Raw genomic sequence first — 18568 nt, forward strand, 5'->3', positions numbered from 1 at the left:
CTCTCAGTATTCCTTCCCTTCATGTTTATATAGAATTGTATCCCAAGCTCTGTTTTCAGGCCTCTTCTGCATGCTCCTCCCTCATTACTGTCTTCTACTTACCCTCAGTAAAGCTGCCGGGCTTTACCCTGATGCTGAGGACTCCTGAATCTACTCCGTCTACTCTGCTCTCTTTCCTGAGCATAGACCAGTGTCTTTCCTTAGACCAGAATATCTTTCCCATATTTGACATAGGACTTTTTGTAGTTAAACTTATTTGCCCTAAAACTTGCCCTTTACCCACATTTCACTTGTTCTGTTAATGGCATTTATCACTGTTGCTTACCTTAGTCACATTTGGCTATCTTCTCCACCTCAGTTCTCTTTCTTTATTCATTGTCAGCTGTTTGTTCCTGCTCTGTAGTTTCCAACATACCTCTTCTTTTTTCTGTTTTCTCAGCTTATTATTGTAGTACCAAATTTCAAATACCTGGCCGTTAATATGCATCAATGGCACACACACAAAAAATCATTCTGTATGGTGGAGTGCCTGGGTGGCTCAGTCGGTTTAATGTCCCACTTCAGCTCAGGTCATAATCTTGCAGTTTGTGACTTTGAGCCCTGCGTTGGGCTCTGTGTTGACAGCTCAGAGCCTGGAGCCTGCTTCGGGTTCTGTGTCTCCCCTTCTCTCTGCCCCTCAGCTGCTCACAGTGTGTCTGTGTCTCTCTCTTTCTCAAAAATAAATAAACATTTAAAAAATGAAAAGAAAAACCATTCTATATGTAACCACTAGCTTAATATACTTAAGCAGCTCAGAAACCCTTAATGGCTACTCTCTACTTACTGGACCCCTTAGTATAGCATTTAAGACCCTCCTTGATCATCCCAACCTTCCTTTCTAGCTTCATCATCCTCAGTTTTTCCTGATATGCCTTTGTACTTCGGCCAAGGTGTATTGCCTGCTATTTATTCTCCAGATATATCCTGCTGCTTCTCTCTTCCATGCTTCTGAGGTTCCTTTTGCTAGCCCATAATCTCCTTCTCCTTTTTTTTTTTTTTTTAAATAAATGTTTGAGAGAGCGTGAGCAGGGGAGGGGCAGAGAGGGGGACAGAGGATCCAAAGTGGGCTCTGCGCTGACAGCAACGAGCCTGATTTGGGGCTCGAACTCACAAACTGTGAGATCATGACCTGAGCCTAAGTCAGCTGCTTAACCAACTGACCCACCTAGGTGCCCACCTTCTCCTCTTTTTAAATTAAGATCCTACCTTTCATTGAATCCCACTTTAAATGTTGCTTATCTGTTTGTTGCATAAATAAATCAACTTTACAGATAATTTTCTAATTTCTCCCCTCATTCCCTTCATTCATTTGTTCATGAAATAGTTTTTGAGTACCTACTCTGTGCTGTGTACTGTTAATTGTTAGAGCAAAAACAGTTACAGCTCCTGCCCACATTTTCAAACTAATATGTTTTCTTCTCTTTTCTTAACTTTCATTTAAACATATTTTAGGTGTACCCTGAGTGGCTCAGTCAGTTAAGCGTCGGACTTCAGCTCAGGTCATGATCTCGCGGTTTGTGAGTTCGAGCCCCGCGTAGGGCTCTGTGCTGACAGCTCAGAGCCTGGAGCCTGCTTCAGATTCTGTGTCTCCCCCTCTCTGCCCTTCCCTTGCTTATGTGCAGTCTCTGCCTATCTCAAATATAAACAAACATAAAAAAAATTTTAAAATTTATTTTATAAGTTATTTCCATATAAGTCTTATGTTTTACCTTTTGTTTAGTTATTTTAGGTTTTTTTTTGGGGGGGGGAGTCTAAATAGCACCTTAAAGGGTCAGTTTTACGTCTTGTTTATACTTCTGTTCACCATAGTGCAAAGTATTTGTATATCTAGGAGGTACTAATTAGTTACTTTTTAGAGGTTAAATTTTTTAAAAAGAAAGAAAAGGGATACCATTATATATAGGAATATCATATATATATATATATATGTTTATCGATCCACATGTAATCTGCATTTTTTTTACGTTTACTTATTTTTTGTTTTTATTATTATATTTTTAAATACTGTATTACTTGATTTTATTTTACAGTAGGTGGTGGGCACAAAGCAATCCTCCTTAGTAAAGTTGACAATCAGCTTCACTCAGAACATTTTTAATAATGTACATTACAAAAAAAGTATTCATCTTACAAATTGTTCTGCAATCCAAATATGCAATAGCTTGGAAAACAACATTTAGAAAACAAAAGCCAATGTAAAAAGACAGATTAAAACAACTAGAACAGTACAGGTTTTATATGGCTCTGATTTTACAGTTTACTGCATCATCAGTGTCAGAAATCTGTTCCTTCAGCTGGCTCCATTGCTTAGGATTTAAAGAAATACCTTTTCTTCCTGGTTTTATTTCACCTTCCGGATCCATCCAGTATTCTCTAATATCAATTAGGACTTTCCCTTTAAAGTCTCGACCACTGACATACCTCATTTTCCCAGTCTGAAACATGTTATCATCTCTGTGGCTCCTACTCTTCTTAGAGGATGATAGGGCTCTTGAAGTCTCACTGGTCTTTTGCTTCTTTACAGGTTTTTCTGGAGTAACCTGCCTTTTCCGCTTTAACTTTTTGTCAACCTCACACTCAGAATCACTGCCCGAAGAGCTTGAAGAAACAAGTTCCTTTGACTTAGGCATTGCTCCACTCTTGCAGCTGAACAGCCCTCTGCTCACTTGCTTGCAAGTGGAGTTTACTTATTTTGAGAGAGAAAAAGCATGAGCTGGAGAGGGCCAGAGAGAGAGGGAGAGAGAGAATCCCAAGTAGGCTCTCTGCTCACAGAACCCAACTCTGGGCTCCAGGTCATGAACCGTGAGATCGTGCCCTGAGCCAAAATTAAGACTCAGAAGCTTACCCAACTGAGCCACCCAGGTGCCCCTGCATTTCAGTCTTTCATTTGATATGTTAAAGAACTTTTGTTGTTGTTTTGTAGAAGCCAGGGTTTGTTGTTGTTGTTATTTGGTTGGGTTTTTTGTTTGTTTTGGGGCAGTGTTTTGTTTGTTTGTTTGTTTGTCTTTGAGAGACAGTACATATGTACCCGTGGGTGGAGCTGGGGAAGGGCAGAAAGAGAGGGAGAGAGAGAATCTTAAGTAGGTCCACACCCGTTGCAATCCCTGACCCAGGATCCATGGGACTCCATCTCCCAATCATGAGATCATGACCTGAGTGGAAATCAAGAGTCAGATGCTTAACTGACTGAGCCACCCAGGTGCCCAGGTCAGAGGTTTTGAATTAGATGCCATGTAGGTATATATCTTTCAGAGTTTGGGGTTGTAAACCAATTATATGTTATAGAAGAAAACCGTATTGGTTTCAGTGTATTAATTGTTTTATGAGCATATTGTCCTGTAGGGAGTATTCTGGATCTCCTTATTCCCAAGTGTGGACTTCATTTTAGTTTTTTTTATTTTACCTGATATCTAAAATCATAAGTCTTTAGGCAGCTTTATACCTCCCTGATATCTTATGAGTACATTTTTGGATTCAAATTGCTGTTAACCTGAGTTTCATAATACCACCTCAGCTCTTGTTTTATGCTATGTAAGTAAATAATTCATTTGGACCTTTGGTAAATTTGTTCTCATTTTGAGGTCGATTTTCATAGATGTGAAAAGTATGTATTTTTTTTAAAAGACAACATAGGAAAAAACAGAACATAGGAACTTTGATGAAGGGAAGCATCATTAATTTTTTTTTTTTTAATTGTAAAATTGTTTCTAGTACAAGTAGTGGACCTCTGTTAATTCCCTTCCTAGCATCCATTCCCTCTCGCTTCCTTCTGTAGTAGGCTGCACTCTTCTTTCATTTCCAGACCTTTGGATTGAGATGAATTAATCTCATTCCTTCCTTAGGGTACCTTGATTAGTTTAACCTAATTTAAACCCTCCCCACCGCCACCAACCCCACCTTCATTTCTGTCCAAGTTACATAGTGCCAGTGAGTGCTCCTGGACAAGGAGTTTCCTCTTTCTTTTTAAAAAGCTGCTAAAAGAGGCCTTTCTCATATAAAATTGTGAAATGTAGAATGGCTGCAACTGTTTTTATTGGCAAGTTTGGAAGTGGCCAAAGGATGGACCTACCCATGGAACAGGACGGAACCAAGAGAATGGCAGAAAGGTGGACCAGCAGCCCTGACGGCCTTGTGCATACCTGGATCGGATTTCCTCTGGGTTTTTAATTAGTGGGCAGTAGAGTCTCCTTCTCTACTTAGAACTTGTAATACTTTTGTTTAGAAGCATTTATTATGTAGCTCCTGTATGCCAGGCACTGTGATAGACGTTAGTAATATGGAGCGACAAATGGAATAGATTTCTTGTCCTTATAGGGCATATAGCTAGAATGGAGGAACAGACATGTAGTGAGATGAGTGGGATAAAGTGTTACCGGTACAAACCATAGACAGCCCACAAAGATGGAAAGGCTTTTTCATAGTTACCAGAGAAAAAAATTGATGGAAGAAATTATTTCTGTCACTGCTCTTACAGTACCAAAAGCAGGAGAGCCTGCTCTTTAAGCCTACAATTATCTTCATTTTGTGAGCAGTGGTTTAATTTCAGCAAAGCATTATTTGTCGCATTAGTGTTGATTTGGGTTTGTATATAACTTGTATATAACTATAATTTAAGGGCTGTAAAAATAGGAATTTATTCCTAATAAGTTTATACAAACTTAAATTTATCAGTAACTGGGTAGGTTCATGATTGATTGATTGATTGATTGATTTTAAGGAAGTCCTTAAACTACTCAGTTTTGAGAAACACTAGTTGGGATAGGCACTGGGGAACCATTGAAAAGTTGAGTCAATGGATGAGTGGAAGGCAAGATTGTAAGTCCAGAAATCTTTTAGTTTAGGTTGGTAATGAGCAGTTGTTTTTGTTTTTGTTTTTTTTTAATCTTTGTTTATTTTTGAGAGAGAGTGAGCGGGAGAGGGTCATAGAGAGAGGGAGACAATCCAAAGCAGGCTCCAGGCTCCGAGCTGTCAGCACAGAGCCTGAAGCAGGGCTTGAACCCACAAACTGCAAGATCATGACCTGAGCCAAAGTTGGACACCCAACTGATTGAGCCACCCAGGCACCCCAGCAGTTTGAATGAAGGTGCAGAAGTGGGATTTGAGAGAAAGGGTACAAAATATGTTCCCTACATAGCCTTGTGGCTGATATGATTTGTGGGATGAGAGAGAAACCCCAGGTGTCTAGTCAGTGACTGGATGGATACTGCTGCTGTTCAGAGAAGTAGAGATTATAGGAAAAGGAACAGGTTTTTTCTGGGGCTGAAGTGGAAGTGTGTGGAGGGGGTGACAGGATGACACCTGTTTTGAGTATCTTGAATCTAAGGTGCCTTTTAAACATTTAGGTTAGTAAGTCCTATAGTTTAGGAGACAGGAATATAATTTGGGAGTCTACAGCATTTAGAAAGTAATTGAAACCAGGGAATTATTTTTGCCCAGGAAAAGTTTACTGAGTGAGAAGTGAGGTCAAAGATATTCTAGACAGTCTTGGAAGAGGAGTCCGCATTCTCTCTTGTCTCTGTTTTTTTGTGCTACTAGCCTCCCTATTCAAAGTCCCTGGGGAGTATGTCTATTTGGGTAATCAAAGAATATTGAAGAAAAGAAAAGGTATTTCTTGAGAGAGATTAATTTTAAGTGTAACAAGCATTAAATACTGCTGTGTATTTAAGACTTTTGGTATTTTCCCCAAACTCACAGATTGCCCCCCCAGGAATAGAGATATTAGACTACACACCTTAACCTATGTCATCTCTAACCTATGTCATCTCTATCCAGTCCACAGAACTGGCAACTTTTTTCTTTCTTTCTTTTTTTTTTTTTTTTGTCAACTTCAGCAACAACAACAACTTCTCCTTCTTCTCCTTCTTCTCCTCCTTCTCCTCCTTCTCCTCCTTCTTATTCTTTTTAAATATTTTATGCATGAGGGCCAATTCATAGAAAAGAACTATGTTTATAATTGAGTAGTTCACCTGTGGATATACAAGATACCTGTTCAGAGTAGGGGATACTTTTAAAGCAAGAAGTTAAAGACTCTTCTTTACATAGACTGTCCTTGATAAAGAGAAGGAAATCTGAGTCTGAATACCTCCATTTATTTGAGACACTTGAAGATGTAGCTAGGCTTCGGTATAAAGCAAGACTGCAGTGGTTAGAGGGACCCTGATATACATGTGTTGTCAATAAACATTGATATTGAAACTTTCCAGCAACAGTGTGCCTAGAGAATAAGATGTTACAGTTTCAAAATTTGAGAGTAGAAACCTGCATGTAAGAAATGAGGAACTATGTGATAGGTCTAATTATATCTAAGGCAACAAATAGTCCTTTTGGTGGTTTTTTTTGGTGTGTTTAGGAAAGAAAACACTGGTTTTATGTATCTTTTAAACCACTACTTTGGAACTATTAAACTTTAAAAAATGTTCTTATTCCTTTTCCTTACTGTGCATATGTGTAAATATAATTGGTAAACATTTTATCCTCCTTACAACTTATTTATTTATACTTACTTGTACTTATTTATGATATAGACATGGCTCAACTCTTAATTAATCTCAGGAAATCAAAACAGTGTTTGGCAAATCTGAAATCTTTTACTGACATCTAGATACTAATCTAGCATGCCATAGGACTGATTTTGGAAACTGTTAAGAAGGTCAGGCTGGCTAGAATTCCAGAAAGTCAGGACAAATGACATTGCTATTTATGATGATGGTTCAGTGTGATCAATTTTTGTTGAAAATGAAGCAGAAAGAAATATTGAATTTGAACATGTACGGGGTACCTATGGTTATAGTGAAGATGGGGAGAACTTGAAAATCATGGCAGAAGAAATCTCAGTGACCACAGAATGGCCCTGTAACAAACCCAACAGAGTTTGAGATGAGATATGTGAGTATAACAAAGTATAGATAATAATTTCAGTGTCCTTGAATTTTGTATTTGTTTTGTCTGATTTTTCTTTCTCCAAATCTTTATTATAAATATGCTATGGTTTGTACATCTAAAATGTGTTCAGAATCTGACTTCTTACCATCTCAGTCATTATTACCTTGGGCTTATCCACCATCATCTTTTGCCTACATTATTGCAACTGTCTCCTAAATTTTGTTGCATATTGGACTCACCTGAAGATTTGAGAGAATACTGATGCCAGCTCCCGCTGGCATTCCTTGGAATGTATTGCAACCTGAGCATCAAGGATTTTTTTAAGCTTCTGGTGTCTCTAATATGTACTCCCCGCAAATTATCAGAAAATCAGTAATCTTTCCCTGAAGTAATTTATTTTGACTATATTTCTGCTTGTAGCCATATTAATTTAACTTGGGACATTTCCATTTCTTAAAGTTGTAGAACTAAGGCCTTCTTGGTTGTGAGCAGTGAAAGCTGACTGGCTGGTTTAAGCAGAAGTGAAGTTTACTGCTGTCATCAGAAAGAATTCTGTCTTGTTTCTGCTTTTCTTTGTCATTAGCCTCCATATTCAAAATCCCTGGTAGGTGTGTCTGTTTGGATTAGAAAAAGCAGCCAGGCCATGTGGGAAAGCCAGGTATCTGGCATTTTCAATTTTCAATAGTGGGAGATAAGTTCCACTTGCTTACTCATCTTGCTAAACTCATGAAGTTGGGAAATCTCTAGACACAGGCAAGGGCTTCACATGCTTGGAAGCCAACAAAATGACGAAGGTCTGCTATACATAGGATAACCTACAATGTGTTATTTATTTTAATCCACTGGTACTCAAGCTAAGAACCCACAGGACACTGCTGTTATTCCATTAATATTTTTAAACCTTAAGAACCTGCTACCACTTGTCCCTTAGCAAGCAATAAGAGATAACAAAATAAATGAACAAGTAGCAAGCAAATTAATAGGACAACTTAGATATATAGCTTATGAATATTGATATATTATTTTTGGAGACCAGTATAAGTATAAAATAGGCATGGTTCTTGCTAGTAAAAATGTTCTGAGTTTCTTTGATGGAAGTTATATATCAGTGTTATATGTCAGCACCGTCCAATAGAAATAAAATGTGGACCACAGATGTAATCCATATGTGTAATTTTAAATTGCATTAAAAAAGTAAAAAGAAACAGGGGCATTTAATTTTAATAATATATAATTTAACCCAGTATATTCAAAATATTTCAACATTTAATCAGTGCAAATATTTAAGGGATAGTTTGCATTTCTTTTCCATATTAAGTCTTCAAAATCTGTGTATTTTATACTTAGAATACAGCTGAGTTCAGACTAACCTCACATAAAGTGCTTAATGGCTACTGTATTGGACAGCACAGTTCTGTGGCATTTTGTAAAATGCTATATAACTTCCAAATACTGCCCACTAAACATACTTCTCGTGAAGTGTTTTAGGTACCTTATGAAAATCTAATGGTTGTTTGAAAAATGTAAACTAAAAGTAATAATAAAGTTCTTGGTTATTCAGTGTCTTTGAATCCAAAAAGGTTTTACTGGATTTTGCAGTGTTTGGCTTTTTTTTTTTTTTTTTTTTTAATGGTCGGAGGGAGGTATGAAATGGGGAAGAGAAACCTAATTTTTTTTATTAGGCTTTGTTTCTGTTTATTATTTTTATATTTTATGAACACTTCAATTCATGAGGGATTAGATGTGCCTTAGGCAGAGAAGGGCGACGTGCTGTAGTGCCGAGCTTGCGTGTGAACAATCAAATGAATCATATTTTACGACCTATAATGTATATGGCACTACTAGGCTTTAGTATTTGAAGTTTTGTAAATAAAAGTAACAGTGATCATATATATTTCTTTCCCTAGCTAATCCATGTTGATAGTAAGTTTTATGTTCTAATTATTTTTATTCTTACAGGCTGCTGAATCAGGAATAATAAAAGTTAAAACAATAGCTGCACGAAACACCGAAATTTTGGCAGGTAATTTTTTGCATTAAAAATTCAACAATTAATGAAAATTTCACTAATAGTAAAAGTGCACACTTTAAAGCAACAAAAAAACAGCCATCAGTTTTCTGTAGCCTCTCCTCTGTGCCCTAGCATGCTATTTATGATAAAGAATATGTAAGAGTCCCTAACTTATGAACTAATTGGGTTTGCCAAGGATGAATGTTATAAAATTCTCTGAAATTAGAAAGCTTTAAACTACTAACTCCTTACAGGAAAGGATTTGCATTCTCCTCCACCTCTTCTCAGTCGCCTAAAACACACCTTACCCATAAAAGGCATTCAATTAATATTTGTTGTATTGAATTGAATAAAAGGTTGGTTCTCAGTCCACCTTCCAAGATCTGTTTTATCTTTAGTATATTATAAACAGGTGATAGCGTAGTATTATATATTTAGTAGTACTATATGAGTTTTGAATCGTAGGACTAAGACAGTATGGTCATGAAGAAAGAGTGGGAGTAGGGTGGAAGAAAGAAGAAAATGTTTGCTTACATTCTCGTGATTGAACCTGGTTTTCAAGGAGGAATTTTGAGAGTTGTCTTTGGCACTCTTTTGATAGTCTACTCGTTACTTTTTTTTGGTGCCTTCTTGTTCTTGCCTCTGTAATGAACATGGAAAAGAAGGAAACTGGATTTTCTGAGAATCTGTTACATGTGAGTCATTCGTGCCACTTTGTCTTATAAAAGACAACCTTGTGGGGAAATGTTTTTATGTTATAGTAGAGCAAATCGAGATGCAAAGAGATTAAGTTACTTGACTAAGGTCATAGATAAATGGTGGAACTAGACTGAGGTCCCTGGCTGTTGAGAATCCAGGGCATGTTCTTCCTGCTGCAGCATGCTGCCGTGATAATGTGAGGTTTCCACACTAGCCCCTCCCTCCCAGGTGTTTATACTTAATCATTGCTTACTTCACTGATTCTTCCTTCTGCATTTCCAGCTCCAGCGGTGCTATTAGTCTCAGCTGGTTACAGGAGAAAACTAGTCCTATTAAGTTAATTTACCCCAAATCCAAATAGTGACGAATCTCTCTAACTCTCATAAATCTCTTTACATTTTTAAAAAAGGATACCAGAAAAGCTCTAATTGGTGGAATTTCAAAGACTATTACAAAATGAAATGAAGACTTTTGGGGGGCAGTTTAAGGGTGGAAGGCGGATTTCACTTAGGCTTGCAGCTTTGCTGGACATGTGCCCATAGGGTGAGCTCTCCTGTGTTGCATCTGTTTCTCGCAGCTTCTTCTCTGATTTTGAACATTGTGTCAAAACACCATATAGTTTCATAACATTATTCACAGCATTGAATAATGCTCTGTGTGCATTTTGAGAAGGGGTATAGTGAAAGTGGTGGGTAAAGGCAAAGGTATGTGTGGTTGGATTGGGAGGGTGGGCTAGTGGGTTTGGGAGATGCATGTTGGGTGGATTTAGCAACTGTGAGGACATTAATGTTTAAAGATAAATTATGATCTGGATATTTTTAAGTTGGCCAGGCGTATTAGAATATCCTTACAGATAATAACTTTTGCTACCATAATTGCTAATATCATGGTTAGTCCTTAATCATTTCTCCAACAGTGGAAGTTTTCATTGGGTCTGTAGTTGATGGAAAATTTTAAAAAGAGACTGATTTCTTCAGAGGATTGCTGACTGGTGCAGAGTTCTATACTAAAGTAAGGTGTCTAATTGGTTAATCTTAAGGAGGAGTAAGAAAAATTTTGTCTCAGTATGCGTTTAATATATAGGGGGCTATTAATTGCATTTTAATTCAATTAGCTGTATAAAATCAAACTAAAACAAATCTTTATGTGCATACAATTAATAGTTCATGTTTTAATGTCCATAGTTTCCACGGCCATGTACTTGAGGACTGTATTAGCATTTACACTATTTCCTAGCATTTTTTACCAAGTATAACAACTGATACTTTAAAATGTATACATTTTTAGACCACTAGCATCTTGAAAATCAAGGGCTCTTAAGAACAAGGAAAGAGTTTAGTCAATATATAGTTTCTAAACTGCTTAATTAGAGTATAGTTAACACTAAAAACAATTTTAAGTTGACTTTTTAAAAAATTTCATTTCCTGAGAAGTGTTTACTTCTCTATGGTGGTAGGGACTGTAAATTACTACTTTTGTGCTCTCATGGATATTAAAGATATCAAACAATAGAGGAATCTCAAATGAAATGGGATATTGAATTCTCAGATATCTCTACATATTCCAAAAATACAAAAGGTTGCTATAAAAATCAGAATCCTTAATTAGGATCAACTAGTCTGATCAGTGATACTTAGCACAGATTTCTAGCCAATTTTAGTTTTCTGAGACTTATTTTCCAAGGGAAGGTTATTTACATTGCAGAATAAATCTTTGCTTTACATCTCCCCTTCTCTTAAGCATCCTCCTTTAATGTTTATTTTTCTTTGTTTTCACTGCTGTCATGAATGCTGACATAAGTGGGAATGCTATGCCAGGTAATGTCAGCATTGATTCAAATATACAGATCATTATCTCCACATTTCCTTTTCCTTTCAAGATAAAACTCTGCAAATGAGAGATAGCAACATCCAGTTCTTCACTTACGAGGCCAAATGCCTTAACCTGACACTTGACTACCATATATTAGAAATGTTTTTATTAAGCCAGCTTACGGTATACTTGAAATTGACTGAGAAGGCTTGTGTTATACAAAAATTACATAAACAGAGAATCTGTTTTTGAATATTTGAAACAAGGGAACCAACGAGGTTGTGATATCTTAAAATTGTGTTTAACCCATATTCAGAACCGTAGTGGTTACATCTACCTATGGCTGCTTTCAGCCACAGTCAGTATACAAATAGAATTTTTATGTAGATGATCATTGTGTATGATTTGTGTTCTTTTCTCACACAGTTTCCCTCATCTTTTTCATATCTCCATGGTCTTGTTACTAAAACATCTTTAAGTAGCAATGAGCAATATACTTTGGAATTTTTTTCTGATGTTAAAAGGTAATTTATCTGCTGATTTTATTTAGTATTTTCTATTTTAGCAATACATATGCTTGTGATATTTTACAAATATCTAGAGAATATATCATAAATATATTCTTAATAAGGAAAGAGTTATGTACGAATCACTGGAAGAAATACAAAGATGAGTAGTGTAACTCACCTATAGTCTATATGGAAATATAAGAAATATACTCGAAAAGTGTGTTTGTGCCTGCCTTTCATTCCATTTGCCTTTTGAAGTCCTTTGCCAGAAATTTTTTCTTCTAGAGGACACACTTCCTGAGGTCAGGATCAATATCTTATTCTCCTTATATTGCTAGAAGTTAGCACATTACATAGGAAATAGTAAGCCCTCATTTAGCGCAGGCCAATAGTGAGTGAGTCATTCCAAAATGCGAGTAAGTCTGTCAGTGCTACCTCTAGTGTGTTTTTCTACTTTTCAGTCTTTGCCATAATTTTACATGTTATGATGATTCAAGTAGATGAATTTTGTCATACTTCATTCATATCAGCCAGATAACAGAAGAATGGAGACAGACTTTAAATGGAGAATTTTCATAGTGTGGTAAATGCCAAGATGGAAGTATAGACAGGCTTATTTATTATGCGAACATAGAGAAGGCAGGCACCCAACCCAGTCTGGGAATCTTAAGCTGAGTCTCAAAGCTTAAAAAGGAGTGAGCCCAACAAATAAGGTATAGAAGTGGAAAGTAAAGCAGATTACTTAAATATATGAGGTATAAAACAGTGTGGTCTATGTGGATACACTATTCAAGTATTGCCATTGTGTGACTTTCTGAGCTGCTGGATGGAAGGAGTTTGAATCAAGGAAGTGACACATTCATTTTAATGTTTTTATGTAAACTCGCCCAGCAGTGTGCAAGGTGTATTTCAATGTACCATCAGTAAAGTAGAGGTCTGTTGGTAGGTGGTGTCTATAATCCAGGCTAGAAGACCGAAAGGGCTGTAACTAATGCCCTGTGTGCACGTTAACCTAGTGGGTGAGAGAGATTACATAGTTTCTCTATGGTATAATGTGTTCTTATTTATTCTTTTTTCCTTGGATTCTTTTTAAACTTTTAAAAACTTTAATTTGTATTCTGCCTTTTATTATATCATAAATACTTTTTTTGATGGTATCTTTTGTATTTTTTTAATTGCTTCATAATATTTTTTAGCCAGTGATTGTAGCTTATTAACCATTCCTTTATGTGAGGCATGTTTCAGTATTTAGAATTATTTTTTTAAGGTAAATTTCTAGCAATTAAATTATTAAATCACAGGGTATGAACAGGTTCTTGGAATTTGTTACCACAGTGCTTTCTGATAAAAGTTTATGCCCTTAGCAGTAATAGGTGAGTGTATTTTTATAACATCCTTGCCTGATTATTGTTTTAAAAAATGTTTTTGGGAATTGAACAGGTAAATGACTTCTTATTTTAATTGATACTTCTTTTTAATATTGAATATTTTCCTTTGAGGTTATTAAATTTCCTTTTTTCATTTTACATTTATTTCTTTCAGTTTTTGTGTTTTTCTTATATTATTTGAACTATTTTATAGCAAAGGTATTAACTTCCCATCATGTTTATATTTCCTGCAAGTCATTTACCTTTTAATTTTTAATTGAGATGTTTTTCATTTTTTTTTTTTTTTTTTTAAATTTTTTTTCAACGTTTATTTATTTTTGGGACAGAGAGAGACAGAGCATGAACGGGGGAGGGGCAGAGAGAGAGGGAGACACAGAATCGGAAACAGGCTCCAGGCTCTGAGCCATCAGCCCAGAGCCCGACGCGGGGCTCGAACTCACGGACCGCGAGATCGTGACCTGGCTGAAGTCGGACGCTTAACCGACTGCGCCACCCAGGCGCCCCAAGATGTTTTTCATTTTTACATAACATAATTTTTCTGATTTGTTGCTCTCCACTTAGGAAGTCCTTCTCCTTCCATATAGTGATAGTCATTTGTATTTTCTTTTAGTTTTTTTGTTTGATTTTTTCTTAGTAATATATGGAGTGATGTGAGGACCTAGATTCTTTTTTCATTTGTAAAATTACTAACCAATTGTAATAGCTAGCATCATTTTTTAAATAATCCTTCCTTTTCATATAATGTGCTTTTAATATGAAACTGCCCATACTTTTATTTGTCCTTCGATTCTTGATCATTTAAAGTATTTTCAGACTATTTGAACCATTAAATTTTTTTAAATTTTGTTAGAAATATCAGTCTTTCCCATAACTAAATTTTAAGGGATTTTGAGGGTAGCAATCGTATCTACATCATATTTTATTTCTTTCACAAGAATTATAATTTGTTATTTAATGACCATTAAAATTTATCATGATGAAACTTTTATTAACCCCCATTAATGTGATTCATAGTGGGGTATCCTAGTTTAATTCTTTCTTTCCAGGATAAAAACTACAATTATGCAGTGAAACTGCTCAGAGCAAGGAAACCCCTAGGATATGGGGACCTGCTGGACCTCTTTCAGGTGTGTGAAAGTGTATCATTTGATCTCACAGTTATAAAATTTGGAAATAAAATACATTTATCCAACAGTGTTATTCTATTAAAGGAGTCATATTTATTAAGGGACTTAGGTTAAAAAAAATAAATTTTTCTTCCTTACCCCCTAAAAAGCCTGTCTTTATATTTTGAAGGAATTTGAAATAGAGAGTTTTGATTAAAAAGAGTTGAGCCTTTTCTTCTTAATTTCCTGGAATGAGTTTAAAAAATAGTTAAAGCAAGATGTCTTTATATCATTATATAGCTTTTTCCTCATGATTTCTAAAGTCTCAGCCCATAGGAAGGTTTTTATATAAAGCTGTATTTAAAATAACATGTCATTAAAATTATTGTATATAAAGAGCATCTATCTCTCAATTAGAAGAGCAGGCTAATTTCTGTTTCCTAAGACTACTATCACTTTTACAAGAAGAAAAAAGAAAACTTTTTTTTGTTGTAATTTCTGTCGTACTGCATTGTGATCTGGATATGGTAGATACATTTTTTTCACACTGTGTTTCAAAAGACAAAACAGATCAATACGTTGTATTTTTTTTTGTTATTGATTTATTCTGATAACATTGAAACATCCTTTTTTATTATTTTATTCTCATATAAACTGGGAGAAAGAATGGGAAGGAGGCAAGAGATGGATGTTGGATTCCTTTCAGTTACATTAAAATAAAATTCATAAAAATTATTTTTAATACTATTTTAATTTATCCTCACTTGAGACACCTGGGTAACTGTGACTGCCCCCATATACAACATTTTGCTGAAACTCACTTTATGTTATTCTTTCTAAGAGGCACTGTTTTTTCACATTTTAATATTGCCCAAATTGATATGCATCTTACAGTTGATGGCATCTTACAATCATTGTGGGCCAGGTAGTATGTAGCTGTCATTTACAGTGCAAATGTGAACTTGTTTATAGGTTCATATTACTATTACTGTCATTTGAGTTATGTGCATTGTTGATAACTTGTAAGTTTAATTGCTATTTAAACTGTCACCCTAGTTGTACAGAAATTTTCTGTTGACATCTTAATGGTAAGGTCACAAAAGCACTAGCATCAAAATGTGCAGAATGGGTGGCACTGGCTTAGAAGATGATCTCAGAGACAATAGGGAAGTACTCTTTCAAGAAGTGAGGCATCCCAAACAATCTGATTATAAAATGGGCAGAAGATCTATATAGACATTTTTCCAAAGAAGACTTACAGATGACCAACAAGTATATGCAAAGACGCTCAACATCATTAATCATCAGGGAAATGTACGTCAAAACCACAGTGAGATATCACCTTACACCTGTCAGAGTGACTGTTATCAGAGACGAGGGAATACAATGGCCTTGATAGATGACATTGTGAGGAACAATTCTAAGTGATGAGAAAGCATTGACAGAATTAATTGACAGAATTTTAATTGACAGAATTAATATTGGCACTGATTTTTCTGTGTGACAGTTGAATGTGTCTTGAAGTCACTTTCATCAGAGACTCTATGAAAGTACATTTTTTTTTCCTTCTATGAGGACAGTTTCTTTTCCTTCATTTACCTGAAGACTTCAGGCAGACAGCATGAAAGTGCAGATACATTGGTTCCTCTGAGATACTTGTAACTGTTTGAACTTTGATTTGCTTTAAGTGCTGTTTACCTTAAAGAGTGGCAGCATAATGTTGTGGGAAGAATAGTGAACCAGGAGTTAGAAGACCTGTTTTCAAAATGTGGCTTTACCACTTACTATGCACTTGAGCCAAATCATGCTCTAAAAACTCTCTATGATTATTATGATACTCAGATGAGAAACATGTTAACATCAGAAAAATGATAAATGCAACTTGTTACTGTTGAAAACTTTTATTTGCTGAATGGCATTTAATAACTAGGCATGTTCAGCAGAGTTGGGGTAGCCTCACGCTTCAGCAATTCCAGCAGGATTGAATATGGTAGGATATTTACTGCTTCAGAATAGTATTTTTTGAGCTTTATTGTCCTCTGTTAATCATTCATAGAAATGTTTTGAGACATTGTTACGGTACCTTGTGTCTTGATTTGAATCAAAACGTTTATGCCTAGGAAATCAAGGAAATAAGGCAAGGGGAGCCCTTTTGGAAACACTGTTCTTTGCCAATCATATTTGCCATCTCTTAGCTGTCTTAAGTCAGTAATTTATGCTGGCATACCGAAGGACTTTGCAGAGTATGCTGTAGGAAATTGTGGTCTTTATTTAGCATACTATAATGGGAGCTTTGGGAGAAAAAGGTGGGGATTTAAATGAAGAAATTAATGTTAACACTGCTTTTACGTTTTTAATGTGATCGTGGATGACTTTCTAACAATTTCTTTTGAAAAACATGTTAAAACTCAGATTTGTATGTCTTCATTACAATTCTTAACCTCAAAAAATAATTGATGGGTGTCGTACCTTTGAGAACCATATACCAAACACATAAGTTTAATGTTCTCTTTCCTTAGAATCCCATGTTGTCTTTTTAAATTCTCTGAGGGTGGCAGACCTGTCTCATTCATCTCTGTATAGCCATTAAGTGTGTATTGCCTTAATTTCATTTTGTTAATTTAATTTTTGGTTTTGTGCATTTTCTAACTTCTTAGATTTTTGTTACCACTTTAAAACTTCTGAAAGAATTGGCTTGGTAGAAGGGGTTAAATTAAGATTTGGCATTATAGCATGTGCATCCAATTAATTTAAAGTGATGCTTTAGTAACAAGAGGAGTAATGTTACTGTTTTTAATGAGTTTGTTTCTTGAAGAAGAAGTTAGGGCTCTATAAATTCAAAGCATGTAATAAGATTGTGTGGAGATTCTGAACATTCAGAAGGGTAATGAGGATGATGTATATACTATTTTTAATTACTTTTTCTGCTCTAGAATATTTTTATTCATATTTCTCCCTCTGCACTGTTGAAGAAATAGAGTGCTTCTCTGAGGCAGGATAGAACTTCTGAGAAGTTGTCCTTAAAAAGTTTGTAGCAGGAGATGAAGGAAAATCAAAAAACAGTGCTAGGAGAAGGCCATGGGAAAGCTGAGGCTAAGGGGTAGTTAAGATACAGAGTCTGTAATATCTGTCTGAAGTATTTTAACTCTTATTATTTGATTTCTGTTTTGGCATTTATTTTACATAAAGTGGTTTTTATTAAGATTGTTATTACTGGTTGTAAATACATAAAAGTATTTCTACTTATGAATTAGATTTAATAATTTATTTTATATGTGTTCTAAATAAAGCTTTGAAAGAGAACAGCTCAGAGGTTGTTCAGCCGTTCCTAATGGGTTGTGGAACCAAAGAGCCGAAGATTACTCAGCTGTGTTTGGCCGCCATTCAGAGACTCATGTCCCATGAAGTCGTGTCTGAGGTAATGTGAAGATCTTAATTTAAACTGTGTACTTAAGAATCAAATTGGGAGTTTTCATTAGGGGAAAATGAAGTATACCTGATAATTTAATGTAAAACAATTTATGTGCTTGAAAGACATGGCTTAATTTTAAAAGATCACCAGATTTTCTCACTATTAAGCACTCATGAATAATGAATAAAGATGAAGTGCATTTTGTCATGTCATGACTAAAAAGACACCATTGAGTACTATAGATCAGTATCACTGAAGAGAATATATTTATTTATTTATTTATTTCAATATATGAAATTTATTGTCAAATTGGTTTCCATACAACACCCAGTGCTCATCCCAAAAGGTGCCCTCCTCAATACCCATCACCCACCCTCCCCTCCCTCCCACCCCCCATCAACCCTCACTTTGTTCTCAGTTTTTAAGAGTCTCTTATGCTTTGGCTCTCTCCCACTCTAACCTCTTTTTTTTTTTTTTTCCTTCCCCTCCTCCATGGGTTTCTGTTAAGTTTCTCAGGATCCACATAAGAGAATATATTTATTTTTAAAAAGGAAAAATGATGACTTCGCTATATTATCTGAAGTGATAATTTGTTGTTCATTAATTTCAGTGGTTTCTAATTACCTTATGATAGTACAACACTGAAAAACATTTCAGCGGTCTATCTGCATCCTGCTTTCGAGTGCAATGGTCTTTAACTTTGTGGTACT

At 35.6% G+C, this 18568-nt stretch overlaps 2 protein-coding genes across 9 annotated transcripts in view; one reads left to right on the forward strand and one right to left on the reverse strand.

The window, feature by feature from the left end:
- MON2 (MON2 homolog, regulator of endosome-to-Golgi trafficking) overlaps window positions 1-18568 on the forward strand; it is a 121008-nt gene that overhangs the window by 6371 nt on the left and 96069 nt on the right. For 5 of the 8 annotated variants that reach the window (XM_045464957.1, XM_045464954.1, XM_045464959.1 and 2 more), the window contains exons 2-3: window positions 8881-8944; window positions 17737-17864. In XM_045464957.1, coding sequence (XP_045320913.1) covers window positions 8881-8944; window positions 17737-17864 — 192 coding nt within the window. Of the gene's footprint in view, window positions 1-8880; window positions 8945-11431; window positions 11449-14386; window positions 14468-17736; window positions 17865-18568 lie in introns of those variants that run through there. The other 3 variants (XM_045464961.1, XM_045464962.1, XM_045464960.1) reach the window with 3 other exon arrangements.
- Window positions 2066-3417, reverse strand: LOC123591137 (activated RNA polymerase II transcriptional coactivator p15-like). The gene has a single exon (XM_045464963.1). It carries the CDS (start codon window positions 2667-2669, stop codon window positions 2274-2276), a length of 396 nt encoding a protein of 131 aa, XP_045320919.1. The 5' UTR covers window positions 2670-3417; the 3' UTR covers window positions 2066-2273.

This window comes from Leopardus geoffroyi, chromosome B4 (genome assembly GCF_018350155.1).
Source record: "Leopardus geoffroyi isolate Oge1 chromosome B4, O.geoffroyi_Oge1_pat1.0, whole genome shotgun sequence".
In the NCBI taxonomy this organism is placed as follows: Eukaryota; Metazoa; Chordata; class Mammalia; order Carnivora; family Felidae; genus Leopardus; species Leopardus geoffroyi.